The 17,586-nt window shown below is 42.6% G+C and overlaps 1 protein-coding gene across 1 annotated transcript in view; it reads right to left on the bottom strand.

Annotated features, from left to right (window-relative positions):
- Positions 1–13,645, bottom strand: part of BICC1 (BicC family RNA binding protein 1) — a 477,034-nt gene extending 463,389 nt beyond the window's left edge. The window contains exons 1-2 of the mRNA XM_065922373.1: positions 13,515–13,645; positions 6,679–6,911 (exon numbers count right to left, since the gene is read on the bottom strand). Of these exons, the coding sequence (XP_065778445.1) occupies positions 6,679–6,682 (4 nt within the window). The 5' untranslated portion in view covers positions 6,683–6,911; positions 13,515–13,645. The remainder of the gene's footprint in view (positions 1–6,678; positions 6,912–13,514) is intronic.
- Positions 13,646–17,586: the final 3,941 nt, after the last annotated feature.

Below are 17,586 nucleotides of genomic sequence, written 5' to 3'. Positions count from 1 at the left end.
ATTTAGGTTTTGTGGGCTTAAAGCTTTAAAATATGTATACTGCTTGTATTAACTGTGTTTTAACAAGTACTATAAAGATCCCATTCCAGTCCATTTTAGTTTGCTGATTCCTAGAATGTCGACATTCACTCTTGCCATCTCCTGTCTGACCACTTCCAATTTGCCTTGATTCATGGACCTAACATTCCAGGTTCCTATGCAATATCGCTCTTTACAGCATCGGACCTTGCTTCTATCACCAGTCCCATCCACAACTGGGTATTGCTTTTGCTTTGGCTCCATCCCCTCATTCTTTCTGGAGTTATTTCTCCACTGATCTCCAGCAGCATATTAGGCACCTACCAACATGGGGAATTCCTCTTTCAGTATCCTATCATTTTGCCTTCTCATACTGTTGATGGGGTTCTCAAGGTAAGAATACTGAAGTGGTTTGCCATTCCCTTCTCCAGTGGGCCAGATTCTGTCAGACCTCTCCACCATAACCAGACCATCTTGGGTGGCCCCACACGGCATGGCTTAGTTTCACTGAGTTAGACAAGACTTCGGTCCTGGGATCAGATTGGCTAGTTTTCTGTGATTATGCTTTTAGTGTGTCTGTCCTCTGATGCCTTCTCGCAACACCTACCCTTTTACTTGGGTTTCTCTTATGTTGGACGTGGAGTATCTCTCCACGGCTGTTCCAGCAAAGCACAGCCGCTGCTCCTTACCTTGGACGAAGGGTATCTTCTCACGGCTGCCCCTCCTGACCTTGAATGTGGAGTAGCTCCTCTCGGCCCATCCAAGCCTATGCCCCAACCAGTAACACTGAAGAAGCTGAAGTTGAACAGTTCTATGAAGACCTACAAGACCTTTTAGAACTAACACCCAAAAAAGATGTCCTTTTCATTATAGGGGACTGGAATGCAAAAGTAGGAAGTCAAGAAACACCTGGGGTAACAGGCAAATTTGGCCTTGGAGTATGGAATGAAGCAGGGCAAAGGCTAACAGAGTTTTTGCCAAGAGAATGCACTGGTCATAGCAAACACCCTCTTCCAACAACACAAGAGAAGACCCTACACATGGACATCACCAGATGGTCAACCGAAATCAGATTGATTATATTCTTTGCAGCCGAAGATGGAGAAGCTCTATACGGTCAGCAAAAACAAGACCAGAAGCTGACTGTGGCTCAGATCATGAACTCCTTATTGCCAAATTCAGACTTAAACTGAAGAAAATAGGGAAAACCACTAGACCATTCAAGTATGACCTAAATAAAATCCGTTATGACTATACAGTGGAAGTGAGAAACAGATTTAAGGGACTAGATCTGATAGACAGAGAGTCTGATGAACTATGGACAGAGGTTCGTGACACTGTACAGGAGACAAGAATCAAGATCCTCCCCATGGAAAAGAAATGCAAAAAGGCAAAATGGTTGTCTGAGGAGGCCTTACAAATAGCTGTGAAACGAAGAGAAGCAAAAAGCAAAGGAGAAAAGGAAAGATATTCTCATTTGAATGCAGAGTTCCAAATAGCCAGGAAAGATAAGAAAGCCTTCCTCAGCGATCAAAGCAAAGAAATAGAGGAAAACAACAGAATGGGAAAGACTAGAGATCTCTTCAAGAAAATTAGAGATACCAAGGGAACATTTCATGCAAAAATGGGCTCAATAAAGGACAGAAATGGTATGGACCTAACAGAAGCAGAAGATATTAAGAAGAGGTGGCACGAATACACACAAGAACTGTACAAAAAAGATCTTCACGACCCAGATAATCACGATGGTGTGATCACTCATCTAGAGCCACACATCCTGGAATGTGAAGTCAAGTGGGCCTTAGAAAGTATCACTACAAACAAAGCTAGTGGATGTGATGGAATTCCAGTTGAGCTATTTCAAATCCTGAAAGATGATTCTGTGAAAGTGCTGCACTCAATATGCCAGAAAATTTGGAAAACTCAGCAGTGGCCACAGGACTGGAAAAGGTCAGCTTTCATTCCCATCCCTAAGAAAGGCAATATCAAAGAATGCTCAAACTATCGCACAATTGCACTCATCTCACACGCTAGTAAGGTAATGCTCAAAATTCTCCAAGCCAGGCTTCAGCAATACGTGAACCGAGAACTTCCAGATGTTCAAGCTGGTTTTAGAAAAGGCAGAGGAACCAGAGATCAAATTGCCAGCATCTGCTGGATCATAAAAAAAGCAAGAGCGTTCCAGAAAAACATCTATTTCTGCTTTATTCACTATGCCAAGCCTTTGACTGTGTGGATCACAATAAACTGTGGAAAATTCTGAAGGAGATGGGAGTACCAGACCACCTGACCTGCCTCTTGGAAAACCTGTATGCAGGTCAGGAAGCAACAGTTAGAATTGGACATGGAACAACAGACTGGTTCCAAATAGGAAAAGGAGTACGTCAAGGCTGTATATTGTCACCCTACTTATTTAACTTATATGCAGAGTACATCATGAGAAACGCTGGGCTGGAAGAAGCACAAGCTGGAATCAAGATTGCTGGGAGAAATATCAATAACCTCAGATATGCAGATGACACCACCCTTATGGTAGAAAGCAAAGAGGAACTAAAAAGCCTCTTGATGAAAGTGAAAGAGGAGAGTGAAAAAGTTGGTTTAAAGCTTAACATTCAGAAAACTAAGATCATGGCATCTGGTCCCATCATTTCATGGAAAATAGATGGGGAGACAGCAGAAACAGTGTCAGACTTTATTTTGGGGGGCTCCAAAATCACTGCAGATGGTGACTGCAGCCATGAAATTAAAAGACGCTTACTCCTTGGAAGGAAAGTTATGACCAACCTAGACAGCATATTAAAAAGCAGAGACATCACTTGGCCAACAGAGGTCGGTCTGGTCAAGGCTATGGTTTTTCCAGTGGTCATGTGTGGATGTGAGAGTTGGACTGTGAAGAAAGCTGAGGGTCGAAAAATTGATGCTTTTGAACTGTGGTGTTGGAGAAGACTCTTGAGAGTTCCTTGGACTTCAAGGAGATCCAACCAGCCCATCCTGAAGGAGATAAGTCCTGGGTGTTCATTGGAAGGATTGATGCTGAAGCTGAAACTCCAATACTTTGGCCACCTCGTGCAAAGAGTTGACTCGTTGGAAAAACCCTGATGCTGGGAGGGATTGGGGGCAGGAGGAGAAGGGGACGACAGAGGATGAGATGGCTGGATGACATCACCGACTCTATGGGCATGAGTTTGAGTAAACTCCGGGAGTTTGTGATGGACAGGGAGGCCTGGCGTGCTGCGATTCATGGGGTCACAAAGAGTTGGACACCACTGAGCGACTGAACTGAACTGAACTGAACATAAAGATCCCACAGTCCAGAAATTTTAAGTACTTAAAGCCTGTGGACAGAGGAAATCTTAAAAGTTTAATCCACAGAGATATACATATCTTTGCTCCAGAGAATTATAAAGTACAAAGTACAAAATGAAGTCACTCAGTTGTGTCCAACTCTTTGCAATCCCATGGATTCTAGCCTACCAGGCTCCTCCATCCATAGAATTTTCCAAGCAAAACTACTGGAGTGGGTTGCCATTTCCTTCTCAAAAGGTAATAAAAGACATTAAAGCATGAATATATGTTAGTGGGATAAAATTCTATGGAGAGAGTAGGACAAAAAAGAATGATGAGAAACTTCCCAATGATAAGTTTATCACATGTTGCACTACAGTTATTACAACTTATTATTCACATTTAAAGAAGTGAGGTGACATATCTTTTTAAGTCAATATTTACAAATACAAGAAATTTAATACTACAAAATTCTTTAAATTTATAAAATTTTGGATATCAATTTTAAAATATGAATGTGAAAATTAAAAAACAGAGGCAAAAAAGCTTGAGTACCCCTTCTTTCGGTCCTGTTCCTAAAGGCTGCTTTGGTTTGGGATGAGCAGAAACATCATCATTTTTAAAGTTCCTGAGGTGAGGACTTCCACGGTGGTCCAGTGGCTAAGCCAGTGCACTCCCAATGCAGGGGGCCTGGGTTCAATTCCTGGTCAGGGAACTAGATCTCACATACAACCAAAGATCCACCAATGCTACAACTAAGATCTGGTGTGACCAAACAAACTAACTAAAGAATAAATATTTTTTTAAAAAAGTTTCCTAGGTGATCCTAAAGTATACCCAAAGTTTCTCTGAAAACAGCACTCTCTCTCAGTAGACAAGTATAAAAAATAAAAGCTACAGAGTTTACTGTTGAACTGAGAGTATTGGTCATCTGACAAGTAACTATCTGCAAGGCTTATAAAAATATCACATCAGCAATCCTCAGAGAACTTAAGCACAAATACATTAACTGATAACCATGGCCAGTACCTACGATGCCTTCCAACGAAGAAGTGCTATTATTTGCAAGGCACTGAGCCAACTGTTTTAAGTAAATGTTATTATCTCCACTGTAGATAGTTCCAGGCCTAGAATACTAACCCACAAGTGTGGTGACAAAAAAGAAAAAAACAGGGGAATAATTATTTATTAACAACAATTGCCCATCTGCCTTTTGCACAGTAGTATTTTAGCTTACTGTCCCAAATCTCAAGTCTGCAACTTAATCTTGTTTTCTACTTCTCTATTACTCTTCTATTCTCTTTTTGTGCCTTAGCGATTATTTCTCTCACTCTTGTCTCTTAGTCATGATTTATAGTATAGTGATAAAAAATGGGATTAGGATTTGGGCTCAAAGCCAAATTCCACAATTAATTAAACACACGACTTAGCAAAGTAATTTAAAATGGAGGTCACTGGTGCCCTGTGTAATAGACTGAATATAGCACTAATGCTTACAGCACTAATATATATAGCTTGTGTATAATACTTATGAAGCATTTGTACATTCCTTAGCTTCCTTGCCTTGGAAGATGTGTGCATGCATGCTAAACCACTTCAGCTGTGTCTGACTCTTTGTGACCCCATGGACTGTAGCCCGCCAGGTTCCTCTGTCCTGGAATTCTCCAGGGAAGAATACTAGCGTGTGTTGCCATTTCTTCCTCAAGGGGATCTTCCTGACCCAGAGACTGAACCCACATCTCTTGTGCCTCCTGCACTGGCAGGTGGCTCCTTACCACTAGCACCACCTTAATCCTTCTCTTGACACAAAACCTTGTATTCCTTTTGGTGTTGGTGTGGGTATTGCTAATGGTAGCAACTCCCCCTGCAAAATTATTTAGAACTACTTTAGGGAGAGAAAGTTGTTCAGTTGTGTCCAACTCTTTGCGACCCCACAGACTATATAGTCCATGGAATTCTCCAGGCCAGAATACTAGAGTGGGTAGCCATTCCCTTCTCCAGGGGATCTTCCCAATCCAGGGATCAAACCCAGGACTCCTGCATGGCAGGCAGATTCTTTACTGAGTCACCAGGGAAGCCCAGAACTACTTTAACCCTCTCTTAAATCTTGCCAGGAATTACTCTTCTTTTTATTCCAAGATCTTTTGTTAGTCCAGCTGTAATCAAATTGGGTAGGGAGTCTCAGAAGAAAGAGAACTAGGCAGGACTTTACTGACATAAGACAAGCAATTTTTTGGCCTAAGCCATTTTGGAATCTAAGCCTGGTCACAACGCTTGCCCTTCAACAGGTCTCAGTAATAATCCCAAGGGAACAAAAGAATAAACTCTTATCAGGTCAGAGATAACAATAACAGAAACAGTAAATCAGTTGTAAAGTGAAAGTCTTAGTCACTCAGTCTGACTCCTTGTGACCCCATAAACTAGCCTGCCAGGTTCCTCTGTCCATGGGGATTCTTCAGGCAAATATACTGGAGTGGGTTACCATTTCCTTCTCCAGGGGATCTTCCTGATGCAGGGATCAAACCCAGGTCTCCGGCATTGAAGGGAGACTACTTACTGTCTGAGCCACCCAGGGAGGTCAGTTGTAAAGACTCCCAGTTCTCTTTCAATGATAAAGATCAGCCTGAGGCACTTTCTTTAACTGTTTTGCATAATTTAACCCCTCCTCAAGGTCTCAACAACTAGATCAACTGGAACCAAAGGAATGACAATGTTGACCTTTTCTGACCCTCACAACTTCAATTAACTAAAGTTTGGATTCTATCAACCTCTACCCCAATTCTATGCTAAATTCACTTGTTCAAGTCACTTCATGAATATTCATGTATCCTTAGCTTAAAACTTCCCCAATTTTGCTGTTCAGGGGGACACTGCTTTGAGAAAGTTTCCTGGTGTTCTCCTCACCTGCTACAAGTAATAAGTCCTTCCTTCTCCTGATCTTTGGCTTGATTGTGTCTTTTGGCTCGTCACCCCTCAAGAGGCAAACCCAATTTTCGGGTAACACAGGATTTAGGCTTCTCAACAGCAGAAAAATTGACATTTGGGACCAGATAATTTTTTGGTTTGGTAACTATCCTACAAAATGTACGTTTAGCAAGATTCTTGTCCTCTGTCCACTGAATACCAGTAGTACTGCCCCTAGTCGTGACAATCAAAATGTCTACAAAGGCCAAATGGTCTAAAGGATAAATCTGTCAAAAACCACTTATTTAGTCATGACTGGCTAAAGATCTACCTGGTATTGTCTCTACTCCTGGTAGATAATCCCAATCTCCATTCATGCATTAAGATCTGTCCTAGACCTAAAATGAGAATATGTCTTCTACGAGTCTGCTGATTCTTCATTAAATTGCTTTTTAAAAAAAAAAAACTTACTCATTTATTTTTTGGCTGTGGTGAGTCTGCTGCTGCATGTAGGCTTTCTGTAGTTGCAGCAAGTGGGGGCTATTCTCTAGTTGCAGTGCACGGGTTTCTCATTGCAGTGGCTTCTCTTGTTGCAGAGCACAGGCTCTAGGCACACAGGCTTCAGCAGTTGCAGCAAGTGGGCTCAGCAGTTGTGAAACAGGAGGGAAGGGGGCAGGGCACAACCTTTGAAAGAATGACAGAGCCTAGAGACTACAACATAAACTGATTAGAATCAAATGAATTCAAGATGGCAGACAAGTCAACTTTGATGACTAGACCATGATCCTCAATCAGCAAGCTATGACACACCGAGGCACCATGACAGTTCCAAGTTCAGCTGTCAAAAGACCAAAAAGTGGGCAGCAGCCCAATTCCTGGAAATCTTCACCCCTTCCCAAAAAGAGGTGGGACAATCCTCCCACTCATCAGCTTACGAAATTACCCAGGCCATAAAAGCTAACCACACATTTCGAGGCCACTGCACTCACCCTCTGCAATGACCCACACTCTGTCTGTGGAGTGTGTTTCTCTCCGAATAAATCCACTTCTTACCTATCGCTATGTCTCTCACTGAACTTTTTCCTGTGATGAGATATCAAGAACCTTAGCTTCATTAGGTCCTAAAACCAAGTCTGTGATCTCAGTTGGAAGACTATGGGTTTTGCCTGGGGGGGTTCGAGTCCCAAGCAGGGTACTGGCCGGGTATTTTAGTTTGAGTCAACATGCTGCCCTCAAGCATGTAGATCCCAGACTGGTTGGAACCAGAAGATTGACGCTGACTCCCACTCACCTCACCAATAAACAATCAGAAGAATGTCCACACGCTGATCATCACTCTAAAAGTTCCTCACTACCTCCTCTAGGTTGGGACACAGTTTGAAGGGCATTTGCCTACTGTGGCCCCCTTTGCCTGGCAAAACAACAAAGCTATTTATGTCTGCATGTATGTGTGCTCAGTCACGTCTAACTCTTTGTGACCCACTGGACTGTGGCCTGCAAGGCTCCTCTGTACATGGGATTTTTCAGGCAAGAATACTGGAGTGGATTGCCATGCCCTCCTCCAGGGGATCTTCCCAACCCAGGCATCGAAACTGCATCTCCTGCGGCTCCTGCATTAGCACGTGGATTCTTTACCACCAGGGCCACCTGGGAAGTCCATAGCTATTCATACTTCACCCAAAACTCCATCTCCAAGATGCAATTTGGTACCAATGTACAGGGGCTGAATTTTGGTTACACTAGCTCACCACCAACCTATCAAAACGAAGTCAAACACCCTGAAGCCTTCATCTCAAATTTAGCTTATAAAAACTTCTCAGGCTTCCCTGGTGGTCTAGTGGTTAAAAATCCACCTGCCAGTGAGGGGACATGGATTTGACCCCAGGTCTGGGAAGCAACATGCCATGGAGCAACTAAGCCTGTGTACTGCAACTACTGAGCCAGAGCCCTCAAGCCACAACTACTGAGCCCACACACCACAGCTACTAAAGCCCACACAACTAGAGCCTGTGCTCCACAACAAGAGAGGCTACTACAATAAGAAACCCACACAACACAACACAACGAAGAGTAGCCACCGCTCACCACAATTAGAGAAAGCCTGAGCAGCAACAGATACCTAGTATAGTGAAAAATTTTAATAAATAAAAATAAACAAATTTAAGGAAAACTTCTCCACCAAAACAATGGAGGAATTAGGGGATTTTGAGCATGAGCCACAAGTTCTCTTTGCTTTGCCCTGCAATAAAACTTTCTCTGCTCCAAACTCCACCATTTTGGTTTGTTTGACCTCACTGTCCATCAGACACACAAACTTTGTTCAGTAACAAAATGATGACCTAAAACTTTCCACACTTAAAAAAAAAAAACTATAAATCTATAGTTCCAAGAAACTCAATGAACCCTAAACTAAAGAAACATAAAGGAAATGATACCAAATAACATCAGAATCAAATTGCTCAAAACAAGTTATTTTTAAAAAATCTTAATCATTTCTCAGCCTTTTGGCTAAGATCAAGTGTATTTAGTCTCAAATCAGCCAGAAAAAAAAAAAATCAACCAGAAAAAGACATGTTAAATAAAGAACATATATAAGGATAACATCAGATTTCTCACAGAAGACAATACAAAAGAGAACACTGTGGAATGATATCTTTAAAGTCCTAAAAGAAAAAACTGTCAAATAATTTCAGAGAGAGCAAAGATACCTTTCAAAAATAAAGGCAAAGCTTCCAGTTCAGGATAAGATAAAAAAGATAAGCTTCATATTCCTCCCATTAAATACAGCTAAACATACTGAAATTATAGAGATAAACTTAACAAAACTGAAAGATGAAGAGAAACTAGACCAAGAAATTATCTTGGGACTCAAGAAATGACATGACATAGGGTTCCTGCGTTTTCTTTTTGCCTCATATATTCTATGTAGGGTGTCTGAGAAGCCAGCCATCTGAAATGTCAGTGGCTTATAACAGAAGCTTGCTCTTCTGAGCCAAAGGATAAAGAAAGAGGCAGCCTTGCAAGACAAAACTTGTGGGCAATAACCACCCTACTTCAACCGAACTCCACAGAAAATAAGCGTGCTACCACCGCCACCCATATCAGTCAAGGCCTAACAGGAAGCTTAGACTTCCCCTCACCAGGCTGCAACACACACATCTCATTCTCACAGCCAAGCCGCTGTCACTGAACGTCCAGTAGGGAACCGGACAGCCACCCCAGTCCACTAGAATGAGGTACCTCTTCCATTCCCCAGCCCCAGTTAGTCAACAGAAGTCGAGTGGGCAACCTGGACTTCCACCCTACCTGGCAGTAATGAGGTAGCATCTCCCTTTCCTTAGCCAGTATGGTGTCAGAGAAAACCTGCTAAAAAGAGATTGGGGTAACAACCAGAGTCTCAAGAATACTATGAAAATATCCAGGATTAAAAAAAAAAAATTCATCATATCAATACCAGGAAAATTCCCACTTAAATGAGAAAAGAAAACCAGAAGAAATTCCCTGGTGGTCCAGTGCTTAGGACTCCACATTTTCACTGCCGAGGGCTTGGATCTGATTCCTGCTCAGGGAACTAAGATCCCACAAGCCCCATGGCGCGGCCAGGAAAAAAAAAAAAAAAAAAAAAAACAACTAAAGACAGAAACACCAGTATTTGGAATATCTGAAAGGAATTTAAAGCAGCCATCACAAAAATGCTTCAATGAGCAATTATGAACATGTTTTAAATAAGTGGGAAAGTACAACTTAGCAAAGAAACAGAAGATTTAGAGAACCAAGGAGAATTCTAGAACTGAAAAACCTAACTACCAAAATTAAAAACTCACTAGATGGGCTCAAAAGCAGAATGGACCCAGTAGATAGGGAAAAGTCAGAAAACTTGAATAAAGAACAAAATAAGTTATTCAATCTGAATAAGAATGAAAACAGAGCATCAAAAACTGGAAAATGCCTCCAGAACCTGTGGGAATATAACAAAAGATCTAATAATCACATCATGGGAGTCTCAGAAGGGAAAGAGAAAGAGTGTGAGCCTGGAAAGTATTCGAAGAAATAATGACTGAAAATATTCCAATTTTGGCAAAACAACCTCAAAGGTTGTTTTATGAGAAAACTATAAAGAACTCTACTCACATAAATTTATCAACTTAGATCAAATTCCTCAAAAAGTTACTACCACAGATCCTCTAGTATGAACTAATTTGAACAGTTCTGTAACTATTAAAAAAATGAATTCATAATTTTAAAACTTTCCCCCAAATCTCCAGACCAGATGGTTTCACTGGAAAAGCTATATCAGATATTTAGAGAAGAATTAAAACCAAGTTTAAACAATCTCTCTCAGAAAATGGAAGAGGAGGAAAACACTGCCCCAGACCAGAAAATAGGTACTAATTCAAAGCATCACTGTTTATAATACAGAAAACTGAAAACAATCTATAACTCCTTTAACAGAATAGTGGGGAAATAAGTTGTTGCCCACTTATTAAATGGAATGCTATAAAAAAGCAAAAAAATACTATAGCTTTATGCTTGGTCTTCATAATCCTGTGAAGACAAAAGACAAGGCTGATAAACCAAAGAAAGGCACTGAAGAAAATGGAGTATGAAAACAACATATATAGAATCCAAAGACAAGCAAAACTTTTAAAAATACATTTTTCTATGGGATACAATTTTAGTCAAATTATAAAGAAAAGCAAGCAATTGACAAACATAAAATTCAAGATTGTGATGGGGAAGCTGGGAAGACTGGGATCACACAAACTATCTTAAGATAAATGTGGAGTTCTTGTTCTTTCTTTTCTACATCCAGGCATCTTTTACTGGTTACTGATATGCCAGGTACCAGCATTAGCAAACAAAACATCAAAGGTCAAGGTTTTCACCTAAAAGAATCCATTATCTCTTAGTTCTCCTCTTCCTATAGAAGATCTTCTGTAGATCCACAACAGACAAATACAGTTTTACTGGTAACATATCTTAGAATAAAGGATCACTCTCAATCAAGAGGCAAGAAAGTCAATGAGAAATCTCTCCCAAATAAAGAAATATTAGTCAGCAATCACTGTATCAACAAGCTAGAATCTAGATTGCGGGGAGAAATAGCAATAACCTCAATTATGCAGATGATATCACCCTTACGGCAGAAAGCTAAGAGGAACTAAAGAGTCTCTTGATGAAAGTGAAAGAGGAGAGTGAAAAATCTGGCTTAAAACTCAACATTCAGAAAACTAAGATCATGGCATCTGGTCCCATCACTTCATGGCAAATAGATGGGGAAACAATGGAAACAGGGAGAGACTTTATTTTCTTGGACTAAGAAATCACTACAGGTGGTAACTGCAGCCACAAAATTAAAAGACGCTTGCTCCTTGGAATAGAGGCTATGGCAAACCTAGAGAGCATATTAAAAAGCAGAGACATTACGTTGCCAACAAAGGTCCATATAATCAAAGATATGGTTTTTCCAGTAGTCATGTATGGATGTGAGAGTTGGACTATAAAGAAGGCTAAGCACCAAAGAATTGATGCTTTTGAACTGTGGTGTTGGAGAAGACTCTTGAGTCCCTTGGGCTGCAAAGAGATCAAACCAGTCAATCCTAAAGGAAATCAATCCTAAATATTCATTAGAAGGACTGATGCTGAAACTGAAGCTCCAAAACTTTAGCCACCTAATGGGAAGAGCTGACTCATTAGAAAAGATCCTGATACTGTGAAAGACAGAAGGCAGGAGAAGGGGACAGCAGAGGATGAAATGGTTGGATGTCATCACCAACTCAATGGAAATGAGATGGGAGATGGCGATGGACAGGGAAGCCTGGCATGCTGCAGTCCATGGGGTCACAAAGAGAACACGACTGAGCAACTGAACAACAACAAAGCTTCACCTATTGTTGGGTTTCCTTGGTGGCCTAGACAGTAAAGCGTCTGCCTGACTGCAACAAGGGATACCCAGGTTCCATCCCTGGGTTGGGAAGATTCCCTGGAGAAGAAAATGGCAACCCACTCCAATACTCTTGCCTGGAAAATCCCTTGGACAGAGTAGCCTGGTCAGTTACAGCCCTTGGGATCTCAAAGAGTCGGACATAACCGGGCAATTTCACTTTTAAGCCGGAGATTACGCCACTTTACAGGGGAGGAGGAAACAAGTTCTAAGAGAATTTAACCTTGTTTGAAAGAAGCCCACACGCCATACAGCAGACTCCAAGCACTGTGAGGAGAGCTTCATTACTGCTACTACCTCCCTTTATGACCGCCAAGACCAGTACTCAGATCTGATGAGAAAGAGAATCAGGTTGAGTTCCATTTCTTAAGATTTGGATTGAGTAGTATTCTTTACATCTTTGAGATATGTTTTACAAAAGATCTCTTACATGTCATATTTTTTAAGCAGGGAAAAAATAAACTACACGCAAATCATGATAATAAAGAAAAGCATGAGAGCCTTGGACCTACTCCCACAATCTGCTGAATTCAAACTCACTCCAAGATGAGCCGTCAAAAATGGAACCAGTGCAAATTATAGTCAAGGATACGTGTAGAAAAAGAAAGAAAAGCAAACAGCTGCCTACACACATGCTGCAGCAAAGTGTGACCAGGACGCAAAGGAAATCAATCAGGAAATATTTCAAACTTAAGTAAGCAAATTTAGCAAAGCCGATGAAGGAAGTACATAAAGAGATGCAGCTACATAAGGAATAAAACATGGGGAAGAAAACTCAGAGGTTTGAAAATATCTCCTCAGGGAACAGGAAATGGGTAGGAGAAAAGTTGAGTGTACCAAAACCTTGAGTAAATTGTACTGCTTTAAGATATAAAATAAAGTAACAAGAGCTTTTTCCCAACCACGTCTACACACCGGATCCCTACAGGCTAGCGCAGACCTCTCGTACCCTTGGGTCCTAGGATTTGAACCAGTCAACGACTCCCCTAAATCTCTGCCCTAAAAAAGGATTTCTCCCCAAACGCGACCCTTTCTGGCCCCCTTGACTCCGTCTCCCCAGGTGGGCTGGCGACTCCTCCATTGGAACCAAGGATACTCTTGGTTACCTCTGCAACGACTACCCCCTCTCCCAAATCACAGAGCCACAGTCTCTAACTCCAGGGGTTCCAGGTCCCAGTCGGTTCCGAGTGTGCGGATCTCGAACAGGCCGCCCGCCCCACCCCTCGCTTAAGGCTCCGAGTCTCCACGTTCCTGCTCTTCTTCACATCCCACACTTCGGCCGTCCCTATTCCCTGAGCACCCTAAGGAGAACGAAACGCTGGGGACTGTGAAGTTCTAGTTAAGTCAAGGGAGGCTTGTTTACCATCGCCATGGAAATCCCTGGGGCGGGCTACGGAGGGGCGTGGTCAGAAGCGCTGAGGACCGGAGTCAAACAACTCCCGCCGCCCTGGCCCACGCAGTACCTCCTAGAGCCCTTCGACTCTCGGTCTGCCCTGCCCCCTATCGGTCATGTGCCCGAGCATCCGGGAACAACAGCCCACGAGCCCGCGCCCCCGCCCCGCTTCCGGATTCTCGTCAAATCCCGCCTTCTTCTCCAGGAAGACGCGGCGCAATCCTACTTCTAAAAGCAAGCGGGAAAGACCGCGCGGGGGCGGGGTCTCCGAGACTGGCGTCCGGGGGCGGGGCCACCAGGGCGCCATTGTGACGCACACGGAGCGTACCCCGGGCTTGGCCACCCAGGCGCAAGGGCGGGGACGGGGCCTGCCTTGCGACCCACTGCATGGAGGGGAGTTGCGGGACGTGGGCGAGCCATTGGGAAAGAAGAGGCCTTTTGTGGCAAGTTTGAGGCTTCAGTGGCACTGACTGGGAGGGTCTCCCAGTGAGCTCAAAGAATGTCGAGATTGAAGACTAGCGTGGTAGAAGGAAATGAGAGTCATTTCCTGGCGAGAAGGAAGGAGGGAATCAGGAACACCGGAGACCGATGAAGGCGGATCGAGCGACCGCAGCCGCAAGGTGTGCTTTCTACGGTCTCCACTCTGCGCGGTTACGTGACATCGGCTGGCTCTCTTAACTGGTTCCTTCAGAGGGCAGGGCTTTTTCTTTAGGCCTGTCCTGAGAAATAAAAGTGCTGGGGCAGAGGAAGTCACCGCGGAGCCCATCACTTCTGGAAGAAACACGGTCTAGGCCATTGTTTGGCTTCCTGCTACGTCCAGGCCAGCTGTTTCTGCTCTAGACACATTGAACTTTCCAGCCCTTGGTAACGAGTTATTTGTTAAGCACCTGTACAAAGTCAGAATTAGTAGTGTCAGGGACCAAGTATTGTCATATTCTGTTGCAGAAGCTGCTGAGCGAATTCCGTTTGCTTTTCATCTTAATTATGTTAAGATTTAGCGCTAAAAAGTAAAGGAGCCCCGACAACCATCGTTGGTAGCTGGCCTAAATGCCCTAATGAACATAAGCGACATCGTGGAATTTTGATGTCAGATGAGGTATCTAACGAGAAAGAAGGTGAAGAAATTTAAGTGTGCATGAACAGGAACAGTAAACAGACACTGCAAACACAAAAAGACCAAACATCCCTTCTCTAGCTAACATGAGTGACTTGCTTTTCTAATGACAACGCTAGTCCTGCTCCATTCCTCCTGCTTTCCAGATAACAAATCACCATTTCCTTGGGCCTCCCCCAAATCACCTACATAAGTCCAAACACTACAATAAGCCCTTTTTATTTTTTAAAAGATTTTTTTCTTTTAATATGGACCATTTTAAAAATCTCTACTGTTACTGTTGTATGCTTTGGTTTTTTGACTAAGAAGCATGTGGGATTCTTAGCTCCCCGAGAGAGGATCCAACTGGCACCCCCTGCTTTGGAAGATGAAGTCCTAACCGCTGGCCTTTTAGTAAGTCCCAGTATGCCCCTTTTAACATTCATTTCCTAAGATACTAAGGGTTCCCCATAGTGTCAGATCTCCCTGGCTACAGCAGTTAGCCCTACACTGTTTGACCATAACTGCGTTTTGGTAGTTGTGGGCATCACATTTATGAACTATACATAACCATACATTTATGGATATGGATAATTACATTTATGAATTATATAACCATACAAAACCTTACAGCCTTTATTCTAAAGAGAAATCGAAAACATTGTGAATAGTAAAATGAGGTAACATCTTGGTATATAAAAAACTTGTATGCTAAATGCAATATGGGATTGTAGTTTGGATTCTAAAACAGTGGAAGGACATAAATGGTAAAATCAGATTAAAGTCTGTAGTTTAAGAGTATCATGTCAGTGTGAATTCCTTAGTTTTGACAAATATGCCATGGTTATATAGACATTAAATACAGCAGACATAATGCAGGGTATACAGGAACTCCCTATACTATCTTTGCAACTTTTTTTTTTTTTTTTTTAGTGTTTATTTGACTATGTTTGGTCTTAGTTCCAGCAAGAGGCTCTCTGATTGTGGCACATAAGCTCAGCTGTTCTGTGGCATGTGGGAATCTTATTACCCCATGCGTTCAGTCCCTCAGTCATGTCTGACTTTTTGTAACCCCGAGGACCATACCCTGCCAGGCTCCTTGGTCCATAGAGTTTTCCCAGCAGGAATACTGGAGTGGGTTACCATTTCCTCCTCCAGGAAATCTTCCTGAGCCAGGAACTGAACCCATGTCTCCTGTGTTGACAGGTAGATTCTTTAGCACTGTGCCCTCTGGGAAGTCCTTAGTTACCCAGTTCAGTTCAGTTCAGTTGCTCATTTGCGTCTCTTTGCGACCCCATGGACTGCAGCAAGCCAGGCCTCCCTGTTCATCACCAACTCCCAGTGTTTACTCAAACTCATGTCCATTGTCAGTGAGTCAGTGATGCCATCCAACCATCTCATCCTCTGTCATCCCCTTCTCCTCCTGCACTCAATCTTTCCCAGCATCAGGGTCTTTTCAAATGAGTCAGCTCTTCACATCAGGTGGCCGAAGTATTACAGTTTCAGTTTCAACATCAGTCCTTCCAGTGAACACCCAGGACTGATCTCCTTTAGGATGGACTGGTTGGATCTCCTTGCAGTCCAGGGGACTGTCATGAGTCTTCTCCAACACCACAGTTCAAAAGCATCAGTTCTTTGGTGCTCAGCTCTCTTTATAGTCCAACTCTCACATCCATACATGACTACTGGGAAAACCATAGCCTTAACTAGACGGAACTTTGTTGACAAAGTAATGTCTCTGCTTTTTAATGTGCTGTTTAGGTTGGTCATAACTTCTCTTCCAAGGAGTCTTAATTTCATGGCTGCAATCACCATCTGCAGTGATTTTGGAGCCCCCAAAAATAAAGTCTGCCAGTGTTTCCACTGTTTCTCCATCTACCTGCCAATGAAGCGATGGGACTGGATGCCATGATCTTAGTTTTCTGAATGTTGAGCTTTAAGCCAACATTTTCACTCTCCTCTTTCACTTTCATAAGAGGCTCTTTAGTTCTTCTCTTTTTGCCATAAGGATGGTGTCATCTTCATATCTGAGGTTATTGATATTTCTCCTTGCAATCTTGATTCCAGCTTGTGCTTCATCCAGCCCAGCATTTCTCATGATGTACTCTGCTTGTAAGTTAAATAAGCAGGGTGACAATATACAGCCTTGACATACTCCTTTTCCTATTTGGAATCAGTCTGTTAGTTACCCAACCAGGGGTCAAACCCACATCCCATGTACTGGTAGGCAGATTCTTAAACACTGGGCTGCCAGGGAAGTCCCACAACTTTTCTAAATACTTAAAGTGTTTTTTTGGAACAATTTTATTTTTAAAAAACTTACGCCCAATTTATCCTCTAGGGAGAAGGTTTATTTTTGCTTTTGACTGAGATGATGGTTATTGCATCTAGAATGATCCCAGTGTGAGCAACAGAAATGAGAAGAGCTCTAGTCAACAACTGCTCTTCTGGGTCAATTCAAGCATCTGGATTTTCTCTACTTGACATTTCAGGGTTTCTTCCTGAGTCCCTGTACACCTGCCCCAACCCCTGTGGGATTATAGCCACCACAGTCACTTAAAGTGACCACACCTGATCTAGGTCTGGCCCATTACTTTGTCATCACATAGACAAAAGTAAGATTCCTGACTGATTTCAGAGTAAAAATAAACTGTAAGAGGGTAAGAATCACAAAGGCACAAGAGAAGTTGTGTCAAGGAAGAATTTTCAGGTCAAAGGAAAAGAAATGAAAATGCTTCTTTGGACTCTGCAAACAAATGAACGCATCTCCTGAGCTTTCCCTGGTGTTGTGTTGACACACAGCCCCCAGCCATGACCCAGGCACAGGAGTTAATTTACACTGTAATGGAAGGCATCAGGCTATGAAACACCAACAAAAGAGAGAAAATAGGATACCCAAGCCTAGATACCAGACAGTCACTGAGGGACTAGCTATAATAGCCCAGCTTG

The sequence above is a fragment of the Muntiacus reevesi genome, chromosome 2, assembly GCF_963930625.1.
Source record: "Muntiacus reevesi chromosome 2, mMunRee1.1, whole genome shotgun sequence".
Taxonomy (NCBI): domain Eukaryota; kingdom Metazoa; phylum Chordata; class Mammalia; order Artiodactyla; family Cervidae; genus Muntiacus; species Muntiacus reevesi.
The sequence above is the reverse complement of the archived record's forward strand: the minus strand, read 5'-3'. Positions and strand labels throughout refer to the sequence as shown.